Below are 14,256 nucleotides of genomic sequence, written 5' to 3' on the forward strand. Positions count from 1 at the left end.
CTACGAGTATGTATAAAAGTTTAGAGAGCATCACACTTCAGATGTCACCTTAAAAAGTGTCAAAGTTACAGTAAAAGGCATTTTTTCTGACCTAGCTCTAGAATTTACAGACCCCTTCCAATTTACCAACTTCATTCATCACACAACAATTAAAGTCTGTTTGACTTCAGGCTGTTTCCCCTTACAATAATGAGACTGTGTGGCCTTAACAAGGCAGGACATCCCACTTTAGCAGAGGGGATACACAGAGAACAGTTGTGATATTAAACACATCATACAATTTATCACAAGCAACGCCACGGGACCTCCGCGAGTACACTACAAAAATTATCACAATTTCAAAATGCATATTTTTTTTTTAAAAATGCAGAGATCATTCAAAATTACCAAACTAAAACCGTAAAAAAGATAGTTCTTGACATTTTGGGAGTAATATCTAATCCTGATTTGCCTCCCACGTTCCATGATTGTTTTACACCTCTTTGTCTGAGGTAGAAGTTAGTTTTTCTTCCCCGGTTCTAAACACATTATTAACTTGAGTGAAGGCACTAAACCCAACCTCAGAGCCTCAGGCTACACCTTCAACACCAGAATAACTCCACCACGCACACGGAAAAGTGGGCAAAAGTTGGTCAATCTGCTTTATCCTTTGCAATTCCGAATTAACGTGAACTTTAATGCAGTGAATCCAGCCTGCTTTAATGTAGCAAATCCTACAGCACACTGCTCCCATTACAGAAAACTAAAACCTCGGAATGGGTCTCAAATCCACCTTTATTTCCAGCAGCTCGCGTTATTAAAATATTTATCGCGAGGAGGCGCAAAACCTCCAACGTGTGAGTGTCTCCTGAACTTTGAAATTGCTCCGTGTACTACTTTCATAAAGTAGTTTACAAAAATAAAAAGGGGACGGCAGAGCAAAAGAGTGTTTTAAAAGTTATAAAAGTTAGCGATACCGAATTCAAGGGGGCTGCAGGAACCAGTTTAATTTTCTTTGGTTCCATTTCTTTCAAGTTTGGTTTAAAATCCTCCGGCAGGGAGTCATGTGATTTCCACCAAAAAAAAAAATTCCAACAAGCTTCATCCACAAAGCAGCGCCTTTTAAAACCTGCAGTCACTTCACCCTCTGCACTGAGAGAGAAAGGGGGACGGTGCAATCTCCACATAGGTGGACACTTTTCACACTCTTTCCCCTTTTCCCTCCTCTCTCTCTCTCCTCTTCCTCCCCTCTGGAAGAATTAAAGCCTCAATCTCTCCTCTCCTCTCCTCTCACACTCCCCCTCTCTCTCTCTCTCTCTTTTGATAAGCAGCAGCCAACCTCACTGGGTGAGATTTCCTTTTACCTGATTACAATCACATCCGATTTGGTGGAGTGAGTATCAATGCGCCAAAAATCCAATCCCTTTTTGGAAACACTTCAGCTTTTTTTTTTAAAAAAAAAAATAAGGGGGTCCAAAAAAAAAAGCAACCCGCCACACCGGCTGCTAAATATCCCACCTGCAGTTTGCAAAAATAAAAAACAACCCCCCGCACACAGCTTTTGCAATCTGCATCTCCAACCTATCCAGCTCCTGCAATGCAACCGTGGCTGCGTTTTTTTTTTGTGAATGGAGTCAGGGATTTGCTGCTCCTGCACTCTTTGGTTGCAGCGCAGGGAGCGCTGCTTGTCCCAGCCGAAGTGCCGCTGGTGGCGGTGATGTCATTGCTTCCGCCCTGCTTCCCTTTTGGTGGATCCAAAATGGAGTAAAAATGGGGTTTTGAGAAAGAGACGAGGGGGGGGGGAATTATTATTATTATTATTATTATTTTTTTTGCAGCAGCAGCTCCAGCCCGAGCTTTAATAGAGGAGCAAAACAAAAAGGGAGTGAGCGGTGCAAGCGCCTCGCCTGCAGCCCATCCATGCAGAGAGAGTGCGGGCAGCAGGCGCACCTCTCCCCCGGGGAGAGTCCCACAGCAGAGAGATATAATGTGACTTTATTAGAGAGAGAAAGGGAGGAGGAGGAGGAGAAGGAGAAGAAAGAGGAGGAGGAGGAAAAACAACAGCAACAGATCAATAACTTTTATTTCTTCCCCCAAAAAAAAATGAAGTTCGCTGGGATGTCCGCGGCGGGTGAACAAAAATGACCGAGGAGGCGCATCCAGACGAGTAAGTTTAGCAGCGGCGGGGTCTGGAGGGAGAGGGAGGGAGATGAGGGAGAGGGGGAAGGAGAGGAGGGAGCTCCTCATTTTCCCCTTTTGTGTTTTGTTGGGAGGATTTGGGCATTTTTGCCCTTTTGGAGGGAGGGGGGTGAGGGGAGAGTCTCGTGTTGGAAGCTGCATGGAGGAGGAGGAGGAGGGAGGGAGGGAGGCACTGACCGAGCCCGAGCCCGAGCCGTGTCAGGCAGTGCGGGGGAAGAGCAGGAGGTGGGGACGGGCCAGGCTGGGACGGGGCTGCTGCCCCCCTCGCTCCGCGGCCGCAGAGGCTCCTGCTGTGGGCTGGCGCAGCCTGTGAGCTCGGGGCTCGGGGCTACTGCTGCCCCCCCCCGGCTGCCCCACTCTCACTCACTCTTTTTTAAGCCCCCCCTTTTTCCTTTCCCTTCCTCTCTCTCCCTTCCTCTCTCTCTCTTCCTCCCTCTTCCCCTCCCACTCTCCTTCCCTCTCTCACTCCCACTCTCTCTCTCCCTCTTTTCCTTCCTCTTCCCCTCTCCCTTCCTCTCTTCATTCCTCTCTCTCCCACTCTCTCTCTCTCTTCCCTCTCCCCCACTCTCTCTCTTCCCTCTTCCTTCCTCTTCCTCTCCCTTCCCCTCTTCATTCCTCCCTCTCTCTCTCTTTCCCTCTCCCCCACTCTCTCTCTCCCTCTTTTCCTTCCTCTTCCCCTCTTCCTTCCCCTCTTCCTTCCCCTCTTCATTCCTCCCTCTCCCCCACTCTCTCTCCTCCCTCTCCCCCTCTCTCTCTCTCTCTTCCCTCTCCCCCACTCTCTCTCTCTTCCCTCTCCCCCACTCTCTCTCTCTTCCCTCTCCCCCACTCTCTCTCTCTTCCCTCTCCCCCACTCTCTCTCTCTTCCCTCTCCCCCACTCTCTCTCTCTTCCCTCTCCCCCACTCTCTCTCTCTTCCCTCTCCCCCACTCTCTCTCTCTTCCCTCTCCCCCACTCTCTCTCTCTCTCTTTCCTTCCTCTTCCTCCCTCCCTCTCTCTTTCCCTCCTTCATTGTGCTGGTTTTTGCGTTTTATTTTTTTTAAAGTGGCGATATCCGCCATTTCTCTTCAGAATCGCGCTCATTTGCATACCGCATTTTCATTCATAAAACCCCCCCACAACCCAATCCCCGGCAATGCGTGGGATCGGAACATGCCTCGGACAGCTTTTTGTTTTTAATCTAACGATCGTGTTTGATTTTTTTTTTTTTGGAGACTTTGGTTTTATTTCCGAGGACGTGAATTGTTGCATTAAAAAAGAAAACTGGGCGGTGCTGTGAATGTTAAAGTCGGGTTGTTTTTAATGTGTGTGTATTTGCTGTGTATTCCTGAATGGGTTATGGGCTGTAGCACAGCTGCTGCTGTTGGAATAGTTTATACCACACCAGCCCTGACTGTATTGAATAAAACAACCCGTTATTGTCACATGATCGGCCATTCATAAATACAGTAACCTTCAGGCCCATTCATGGCGACCGGTTACTACCTGACCCAATTGTAACTGTAACCATTAGAGGGAAAGACACACATCAGTAACTAAATAACAAGTCTGTATCTGTCTGTGTTTCCTCTGCTCGCAGTCTCTCATTGCAACGACTGATCTTTGCATGGCGAAACTGGATTGTACTTGTCCCTTTTTTTTTTAATTTAACGCACGTAGTCTTTTTAACATACATATTTGGGCGAATGTTCCACTTTAATAAGATGTAAAGCTTTCCAAAACGTCCAAATATTTAATCCTTTTTCGAGCAAGGTTACAAATTTATTTTCAGGGAAATTTTGCAATGGTTTTATTTTAAAAGTGCTTTTTTTTTTACATTTTGGTAGCAGAAGTATTGATCTGTGCAATAAAATTCCATTAGGCCATAGCTGCCCCTTTTTTTTAATGTGTATTAAGGAAGTGAAGGAACCTTTTTTTTTCAAACTTTTCATGAAAAAGTATTTGAATGTTTTTGGGTGGAAATAAATCAGAAGAGCTGCATCTTTAGGCAGTGATACCCAAGCAAATGAAGCACGGATGCAGCATGCACATTTGCCAACAATAGAATAACAGTATGTAGAACACATTCTCACCAAGATGGTGGTCTTTGATGTGTAACGAGTATTTCTAACGCTGCTCGTTGTGGAATTAATAATGCAGTGAAGGTAAATTTCAAGGATAAATATCAATTATATAAAATCTTCCATAGATCTATGAGTTACCCCCCTGCTCTTTACATTCTGGATGCCTGTGAACCAGAACCAGCTGTATTGTAAATGGTAAAATGAATGTACAAACTGATGATGCATCTTAATTTGTGCATCTTTCATTTAAAAAAAAACTGGGCCTTGTAGGTTCTTTTTGTTGTATTGAGGAAATCCAGTCTCTCCTGTAGAAGACAGCATTCAGGTGGTGTAACCTGTTCAGGAACTCTCTTTAGCAAAAAGAGTCGGCATGTGACTAGGATACCTGTAACGAAGGGGCCGAGGAAAATTAAGGTTTTTGTGCTGATTCGAGCCATGTCTGGTGCGTCTGTCACCTTAAAATTCACGTTTAGGTCCCTAACAGACGAGAAGGTTTTGACATTGCAGGGTTCAGAGGTTTCTGATTGAGTTAATTTTTGTTATTGTAACACATGAATCAGTTAGATATTGAGTACAGGTTCAGCCGTGCCTAATTACCCCCCCCCTGCAAAATGTTGCCAAGTATTTTTTTTAAATAGTGCAATGTGAGTTTTTTAAATTAGTGCTGTGCTTCCACTAATAAAAAGTGAAATTTGGGAAGTGGCAGAAAATAAAACATTTACATCTAAGTGACTCCCAAGTGCTGAAGCTTGAAATTACACCAGCAGGATTAAATCCCTAAACAATGTAATTTTTATCTTTCTGGGAAATGGACAAGTCCAAGATTCTGATGTTCACTGTTTCCGTTCTTCCAAAGTTCATGGACAGGGTTTTTCACTTCATAACACATGGCAATATTCACTCTACCACAGTTGAGATTTCAGTTTGGGATTTTTTAAAAAATATATAAAATGCATTGGACTAGTTTCAAGAAGTGTGGAACTTGACTTTTTGTCTCAGCTGAAGATTTCATTCCTATTTCATGCTTTAGAAAATTCTGGTATTGCAATTCCTGCAGTGTGTGCTGGTTTTCCATTAACTTTTGTTTTATCCAAGCCTACTTGTAGATATTGTTAAATTTCAGGTAATATGGCACCCTTAATAACTTGTAAAATACATAGCATAAGCATATCATTTCTGAGTGCAAATTCAGAGTTAAAATTTTTTTCTGTGTACACAACCTATGGAAACCAGGTTTGTGTGTGAGGGCATTTATACTGTGTTAAATACAGCCTGTAATGGACCACTAATATGAATTGAGTTTGATAAAACTGAAACTTGATTCTAAATTTGTGAATGTTAATCCTATAACATCTCTCTCTCTCTGAATGCAAGATTTTTTTAAAAATCCTCTAGTTGCAAAGTTGTCCGCAAGTACATTTGCCTGAAAATGAGGCAGTGTATGGGCAAATTCAGCAAATACCAGTTCCTTGGGAAAGGCTTTAAAATGGCATGAGACTGAATCCCAGTAATGTGTGTACAGCAACATTGCTTCAATAGTTTATGTTGAGGGCAGTATTTTAGCAAAGGGAACAAAGAGGATTTCATGAGATTTTTAAAATTGCATTGTTGGTGAATTCTATGCAGCTAAGAATCACCTAATACTGTAATGCTCTTGACGCCATGAGTGGCTTTATTATTGTAATAAAATGCATTTTTAAAAATCCCGCATTGAAAATGGTTAAATTGGGGCAACATTTAATGCTTGTATGCAGGTTTGAGTCCCACTGAGTGGAGGTTTTGGCTTCTCAAGCAGGCCTAGGGGAAATTGAAGGGGAGTCCTTGGTGTGTTTGGCAGCTGACTACAGGAAGGTGTTAGTCATAATGTAGAAGCAGGCTGTGTGTTTACTCTCTTAGCTTTAGGGGTTAGGTCCAGCAGACAAAGACAAAGGGAATAAAAATACAGAATGGGAAATTTGCCCAAATACCACCTTTTTTTAAAAAAAGAAAAAAAATGGCTTCTCTTGCTTACCTATTATCAATTTTTATCTGTACAAATTTTTATTTAAAATTTTTTTTATCTCTTCCCACTGTCCATTTTTGGAACTGAGACGGTCTCTGGTTGAAAACTGATTTAAAGGCCAGTTTCTTTTCCTCAGCCCATGGTGAGATGGGTCTAAACAGACTCTCCAAAATAAGTGGCATTCTGGAGTGAATCAAGTTGATTTTTTTTTGTTGAAGTTTTTAAAATTTTCTCTCCTTCCCCTATTTGTTACCACAATGCTGGAAAGTATAAACAAGCTGACTTGCTACTAGATACATGAAACCTCCAAAAAAAAAGACACTCATCGGCAGTCCCAAATAATTTACTGTACATACAATGACTGTTTTGAAAATAGAGACACCTGATGCAAGTCCCTTAGGTGTCCCTAATTTACAGGTTTCACTGTATAAACAATTGCAACAACTTTGCTAGAACCTAGGTAATACCCTGTCTGATGTCTTACTACCTGTGGGGAATTGCCTGGCTTCTATTTGACGTCTTCCCGATGACCCAGTTAACTCAACAACTCACTGCATGGGACATTAGATGCTTGGGCAAGCCAGCATCCTGCTACTCAGGTCCTGCAATTTGGTGCCTCAAGATGCTGCAACTTCTATCTTTTCCTTAATTTAATATTCTAATTGTTTCACATTATTTGAAGTCGGATATTCTGAAACATCGTGATTTTCAAATTCCTGTTGTGAATGTTTGTATGTATTTTTTTTGTCCTGTAGTTCATTTGACACTCTTTCATTATGGAGCATATCTACGTATGTACGCTCATAATCTTTTACAACGGGAGGTTTGAAATTAATATTAACTTTTTTGTAAAGTTTACAAACATACCTTGCTGTACTTTTTACCTGAAGCTGTAAATGACCCACAAAGGTACTGGTCTGGAGTTTCTGCTTGGGGTACAGTCGGCAAATTGCACCCAAAATTAGCGCTGGCACGTTTTGCGCCAAGTTTCCGCTAAAATGCATTAACATAATCACAAACACAAAATCTGCCATGAATCCGCGCAATTCGGCAGCTTAACAGAGTGTAATTTTTTTTGCAATCAGAAATATTCATTGATGTATTTAAGAGTGGTAACCTAGTGCAGTTTTATTAGTACAGCTGAAAATGGGTTCATTGCTTAAAAATAAGCATTTTTAATAAAAATGTCCAGTCCTCTGCGTGTGAGTAACCTGAATTAAAATCACTGAGAGTGACTTTTTAATAAAAACAGTACTGAAGCATTTCCTACTTCCATTGGTGTACATTAGTCAGTTTCTTAGTAAATGTAGAGTAAAAACACTTAAACCATGCCTATTAGTGCCTATGCGCCTAAAAAAAAAACAAGCCTAATTTTAAAACCCTCCTGGAACGGCCGCAGGCTGGCACAGTTGGCAGAAACTCACCGTCCATGTTGTTTCGAGCGGGGAGGGGGACGTGACCAGTTTTTGTGGGCAGCGCTAGTTCAGTTTTTTTTTCCCATTTTAAAAAGCCAGCGCAATCCAGCTGAAACCCTGGGCCACTGAGTTTAACCCAGATTTTGTAGACTCCCGTCAATGGCAGGCCTTCACGTGGTGTCTCACATGGGTAAATCAGCAAATTATATTTCATAGATCCTCCCCATTCTGATTATTGAAAAATGCTTTTCTTCGTACTAGACCACTGTGTGTTAAAGCAAAATGTGGTCTAGTACAAAGGTAACATTTACTCTTAAAAACAAACTAATTTTCCAAGTCATACAGAATGCTTGTTAATGCAGCAGTTTGATGTGATAAAAGAGAAACTGACATTTAGCTTGTAGGGGAAGAATCCTCCTGAACAAATAACTCGGTAGTAACTTTCAAAAGGAAATTAGATAAGTACTTGAAAAGGAAAAATTTGCGGGGCTATGGAGAAAGGGGGGTGGGATTAATAGGATGGCTCTTTCAAAGAGCCAGCACAGGCACAATGGGCCAAATGGACTCCTTTTGTGCTGTAAGATTCTATAACTAATATTTCTAGTTATTTTTGTAGATATTCAAGCTAATACTATCTAAAAAGGGTGTTGTGATTGCTGTGTATATGTGCAACAGTGGTCACATTAAAACAGTGTAATGACTCTTCATCCTTTCCTTGATTGTAATCACGGCTGGAATGCAGACTTTGGGGAAGTATATTTTGCTTCTCTAATTTTTGAATTAAAAAAAGCATGTGTGCAAGCAGATGCTACAATAGAATTCATGCTGTGCCAGGTGGTGGATTACAATCCATGATTTTGGTTCAGTATTGTATTGGCTGCATCAATCCTTCAAGGTTACAGATTTTATTTTTCCTGCTACTTGCTTATGAATCTCAAACCCCAGAGATTTTATCTATTACTGTATTTTGTGTAGCAAATGACTCTCTACGTCATAACATTTGTGCAACTTGTTTTACATATTTGGAGTAAAGCCTGCTAGGATTATAGCTTTTCACATGATTTGTCAATCCCTTCTTTAATATTGTAGAATTCTGTTAAATGTTTCTCAGAAAAAAAAGTTTATAGTGTGTAATGTGCCTTTTTACAGTTGACATAATTATTTTGCTTTGAGCCACTGATGTTCATAGTGATTATGATTTGATTGTAGGAACATATTAATTGCTAGACAAAAAAAAACAAAATCCATCTAGTTCACCTTCTACCCAGCCCCAGGACATTGCTGCAGGAGTTCCTTAGGGCAGTGTCCTAGGCCCAACCATCTTCAGCTGCTTCACCAATGACCTTCCCTCCATCATAAGGTCAGAAATGGGGATGTTCGCTGATGATTGCACATTGTTCAGTTCCATTCGCAACTCCTCAAATAATGAAGCAGTCCGTGCCCGCATGCAGCAAGACCTGGACAACATCCAGGCTTGGGCTGATAAGTGGCAAGTAATATTCGTGCCAGACAATGACCTTCTCCAACAAGAGAGAGTTTAACCACCTCCCCTTGACATTCAATGGCATTACCATCGCCAAACCCCCCACTATCAACATCCCGGGGGTCACCATTGACCAGAAACTTAACTGGACCAGCCATAGAAATACTGTGGCTACAAGAGCAGGTCAGAGGCTGGGTGTTCTGCAGCGAGTGACTCACCTCCTGACCCCCCAAAGCCTTTCCACCATCTACAAGGCACAAGTCAGGAGTGTGACGGAATATTCTCCACTTGCCTGGATGAGTGCAGCTCCAACAACACTCAAGAAGCTCAACACCATCCAGGACAAAGCAGCCCGCTTGATTGGCACCCCATCCATTACCCTAAACATTCACTCCCTTCACCAGCGCATCGTGGCTGCAGTGTGTACCATCCACTGGATGCACTGCAGCAACTCGCCAAGGCTTCTTCGACAGCACCTCCCAAACCCGCGACCTCTACCACCTAGAAGGACAAGGGCAGCAGGCACATGGGAACAACACCACCTGCACGTTCCCCTCCAAGCCACACACCATCCCGACTTGGAAATATATTGCCGTTCCTTCATTGTCACTGGGTCAAAATCCTGGAACTCCCTTCCTAACAGCACTGTGGGAGAACCTTCACCACACGGACTGCAGCGGTTCAAGAAGGCGGCTCACCACCACCTTCACAAGGGCAATTAGGGATGGGCAATAAATGCTGGCCTCGCCAGCAACACCCACATCCCATGAACGAATTTTTAAAAAACATCCTGGTAGTTGCATGATACAATGATAGTGGAGTTGTTGACTAATTGCGACAATCAACCTCTATCAGTCTACAACAGACCCAGACATGAGGTGAGGGAAAACCCCGGTGGTGGAGAGCTTTGGGAACCATAGGCCCAAAGTGTCTCTTTTTCCTCCCAAGCCTGCAACACTTACCGCATGTCATGTCTCAAATTACCAATATACTCTATTCCAAAATATTATTTTTTGAAAGAAATGATCTAATTTGCATTTGAACGAATCAATACTATCCCGTCTTCCCAGGGAACCTGTTCCTTAGATTGACCACTTGTTCGCTGAAATGTTTCCACACATTAGTTTTAAATTCGCCCCTTCAAGCACAGGCCTTGTCCTCTGGTTCTACTCTTCTAGACATGGTGAAACAGCTTGTCATGGTCTACATTATCTAGTCCATTTAGAATCCTAAAAACAGAAACCATATCACCCCTCAACCTTCTCGTCTCTCATAGATATTTTCTCACTCATTTTGGTTTTATATTGTGACCTTCAATCTGCCATGTTTTCCTGAGGCACTAAGCTTGCAACTTGCATAGGCTTCAGTCATGTTGACTTTTTCACATATATAGGTTTTAAACTAGTTCCAATCAATCAGCGTCTATGAGTCACAATCGTTAGGGCTGGGGAGGAGAGTGGGAATGTTGTCTGTGGAGAGCAGCAGCCCAGGTTAAATGTGGGAATTTTGTTTGTGTTCCGTAGGGATCATGAAATATTTCTGCAGAATTTCTTTTCAGGAGATTAAATGAATAGTGTGAATCCATAATAGGATAGATTACACATGTGTGTAAGATACAAACTTGATGGGCCATTTCTCATTCCACATTTTCTTAAATCTTGTTGAAGAAATTTATCTTTTAACAAGTCTATTTTGAAATCACAAGCCATCTTCTGCCACATGAATAAAGAGATCAACTTTTGAGATTCTAGACCACTTCCAATATCTGGGCATTTTTGCTTGTCTAAGTTCACGTATACTTACACTGTGTAATTACTTGTTAGAAGTGCGTGCATGTTGCTAACCAGTTTAGGCCATTTTAAACTGATGCAGTTGCTGTGATATAAAATGGTGTTCTGTGGCAGTGTAATTGGCTAGTGACAATCGCACAGGAGCTGTGAAGAATGAATGACACCAGGTTTGCATTCCACGGTCAGTGTTAGGTGGTTTATTTGCACAAATAACTTTATAATAAACATGCCAGTGTAAATATGGCAATAATACCCAACGTCCTAAAGCACTGGGAGGTGCCAAGATTTGCCCTTTTTGAAACTTAGCTCAGTTATGGCAAGTTTAAAGAACTTGATTTGAATGTTATCCAGGCAATTCACCTGAGTTGGTGGGTAAGTAATGAATCGAGTGGCCTTGGTGCTAGTGAGTGGTGGCAAAGATATTCGTTACTGCTCTGTTTAAAGGGAATTAAATAGCAGTTCATAAATACTTGCATTGTAGCAGCAATGTTGTCAGGATGTATGATTGCATGGTTGATGATTTACTGGTATTGTCACCAGTGTTTTGCTTCATTTCCTCTACCCTGTTTTGAATTCTCCACTTTCTGTATAATGGCCATGGAAGCTGAGTGGCACTGGTTCATTGCTGAGGGGACGATGGATTTCCTTTTAATGTATGGGGTGGGAAAAAAGGGACTCCACTGTAATAGGAAGTCCTATGACCATCACTGTATTTAAGGCAACCTTTCCAGGGATGACTGAGGTCGTGAACATGAACAACTTTTTTTTCTATGGAACTGTCCAGGAGTTATAATGTTATAATGAGATGCATTCTATAGAAGCAATGTATAGTTAACACCTGAACTCTGCAACATTCCTGTTCATACAGGGTTGCTGTGATGAGAAAGGCCTCTATCACAGCTGGTCCTGCTAACTATCCTCTATAGGATTTGATTTTTGATTTTCATAATGAGCTTGATGTGCTGTAATCAGACCAGTGTTTGAAATTTAAATGTCAGGATAGGATTCCAATTCACTCCCTTCACTGCTCAAATGGGAAGGTAGTGATGGCTGGTCCTGTGACATGGGAAAGAAGAATGGCTAGTGTTTTAGAGCTTAATGAAGGGGCTCATATGCCAACAAGTCTCATGATATCATAGCAAGAACAACTTGCATTTATATAGCACCTATAACGTAGTAAAATGTCGCCAAGGTGCTTCACAGGAGCGATTATCAGGCAAAATTTGTCTACGAGCCACATAAGGGGATATTAGGACAGGTGACCAAAAGCTTGGTCAAAGAGGTAGGTTTTAAGGGGCATCTTAAAGGTGGAGAAGTTTAGGGAGGGGATTCCAGAGCTTAGGGCCTAGTTAGCTGAAGGCACGGAGGGCTGATGGAAATCTGGGATGCTCAAGAGGTCGGAGTTGGAGGAACGCAGAGATCTCGGAGGGTTGTAGGGCTGGAGGAGGTTAGAGAGATAGGGAGGGGCGAGGCCATGGAGGGATTTGAACACAAGGATGAGAATTTTAAATTTGAAATGTTCCCGGATCGGGAGTCAATGTAGGTCAGTGAGAACAGGGTGACTGGTGAATGGGACTTGGTGCGAGCTAGGATACGGACAGCAGAGTTTTGGATGAGCTCAAGTTTATGGAGGGTGGAAGATGGGAAGCCAGCCAGGAAAACATTGGAATAGTTGACTCTTGAGGTAACAAAGACATGGATGAGGGTTTCAGCAGCATATAGGCTGAGGCAGGGGCGGAGACGGGCGATATTACGGAGGTGCAAGTAGGCATCCTGAATAAAGGAATGTTGTGACCTGGTTTCAGGTAATAATCTGAGCTATGCTAGTAAACCAGACTACCGCAGTCATCGTTGTCTGCTTTAGGTGTTTCAACACTGCTAAGATGGTCCCAAACCACAGGGGCTTAGAGGCAAATTTTTAAAGAACATTCAACTGTAGTTATTTCAACACCATAGAGTATGTGAGGAAGTTGAATTGGAGGCAGCTAAAAGTGCAGAATGAGTTGGTCAAAATATGTAGAACATGGCAGATGACATTAATGCATACAGATTTTAAAAATACTGCACACTGAAAGGCAAACTAGGCAACACACATACTCTATGGTGTTGAAATAACTACAGTTGAAACAGACCTAGGAGACCTAGGAGTCCAATTGGACTCTATGCTCAAGTGTGTCCAAAGAGCAACAATCAATAAAGCCCATAGAATGTTGAATTTCATTATGAAAACAGGTGCAGTGCTCTGGTGGGCCCATACCTTGAGTACTGCGTTCACTTCTGGTCGCCAAGGCACAGGAAGAAATCAAACGCTGGGGGGCAGTATAGAGAAGAACCTCGAGGCTGAACCCTAATGTCAAGGGGTCTGAGTTATGGGGAAGGACTGCCGAAACGTTGGGATTTTCAGCCTGGAAAGGAGGCATCTGGGAGATGATCTCGAAGGTAATTAAGGGAATAGAGAATGAAAACCTTCAATCTTGAAATTGCAAGAGTAGGACAAGGTCCAAACGAGCAAAAGGTAATTTTAAGACTAATACCAGGAAATTCGTCTTCACCTAGTGATCAACGTATGGAATCGATTTCCTGATAGTTGAATTGAAAACCCTGCAATCATATCGATTAGAAACAATTGGCTGTGTGGTGGGAGGGAGGGTGCAGGGGTCTTTCTGGATGGACAAGTTAGGATGGGCTGAAAGGTCGTCTTCGTGTAACTATCCGATTTTAAAGCTTATTCATGAAATATTAGTGGGTGTTCTGAGACATTCTCTAAATCAGGAATGCCCAAGCATTCTTATGGGGCCGTTAGGTGCATAACCCTCAGGCTCCATGAAATGTTTAAACAAATGCTCCCATTAATCTGAATATGTTTATAACGGCGCATATTAACACACCTTGATGTTTTGGATTTATCCACCAGTGAGGATGCAGTACTAAAACAAGAAAGAACATGCATTTATATAGTGCCTTTCGTGACCTCGGGACGTCCCAAAGTGCTTTATAACCAATTAAGCATTTTGAAGTGTAGTCATTGTTGTAATGTAGGAAGTGTGGCAGCCAATTTGCGCACAGCAAGCTCCCATAAACAGCAATGTGATAATGACCAGATCACCTGTTTTAATATTAGTTGAGGGATTAAATATTGGCCGGGACATCGGGAAGAACTCCCCTGCTCTTCAGAATAGTGCCATGGGATCTTTTATGCCCACCTGAGAGGGCAGACTGGGCTTTGGCTTAACCTCATCCAAAAACGGCACCTCCGACAGTGCAGCACTCCCTCTGCACTGCACTGGAGTGTGGCCTAGATTTTGTGCTCAAGTCTCTGGAGTGGGACT

At 42.5% G+C, this 14,256-nt stretch overlaps 1 protein-coding gene across 1 annotated transcript in view; it reads left to right on the forward strand.

The window, feature by feature from the left end:
• Positions 1–1,722: 1,722 nt before the first annotated feature.
• The window catches only part of LOC137324792 (sprouty-related, EVH1 domain-containing protein 2-like), a 103,288-nt gene continuing 90,754 nt past the window's right edge, over positions 1,723–14,256 (forward strand). Inside the window, exon 1 of the mRNA XM_067989497.1 lies at positions 1,723–2,146. Coding sequence (XP_067845598.1) covers positions 2,121–2,146 — 26 coding nt within the window. The 5' untranslated portion in view covers positions 1,723–2,120. The remainder of the gene's footprint in view (positions 2,147–14,256) is intronic.

The sequence above is a fragment of the Heptranchias perlo genome, chromosome 8, assembly GCF_035084215.1.
Source record: "Heptranchias perlo isolate sHepPer1 chromosome 8, sHepPer1.hap1, whole genome shotgun sequence".
Taxonomy (NCBI): Eukaryota; Metazoa; Chordata; class Chondrichthyes; order Hexanchiformes; family Hexanchidae; genus Heptranchias; species Heptranchias perlo.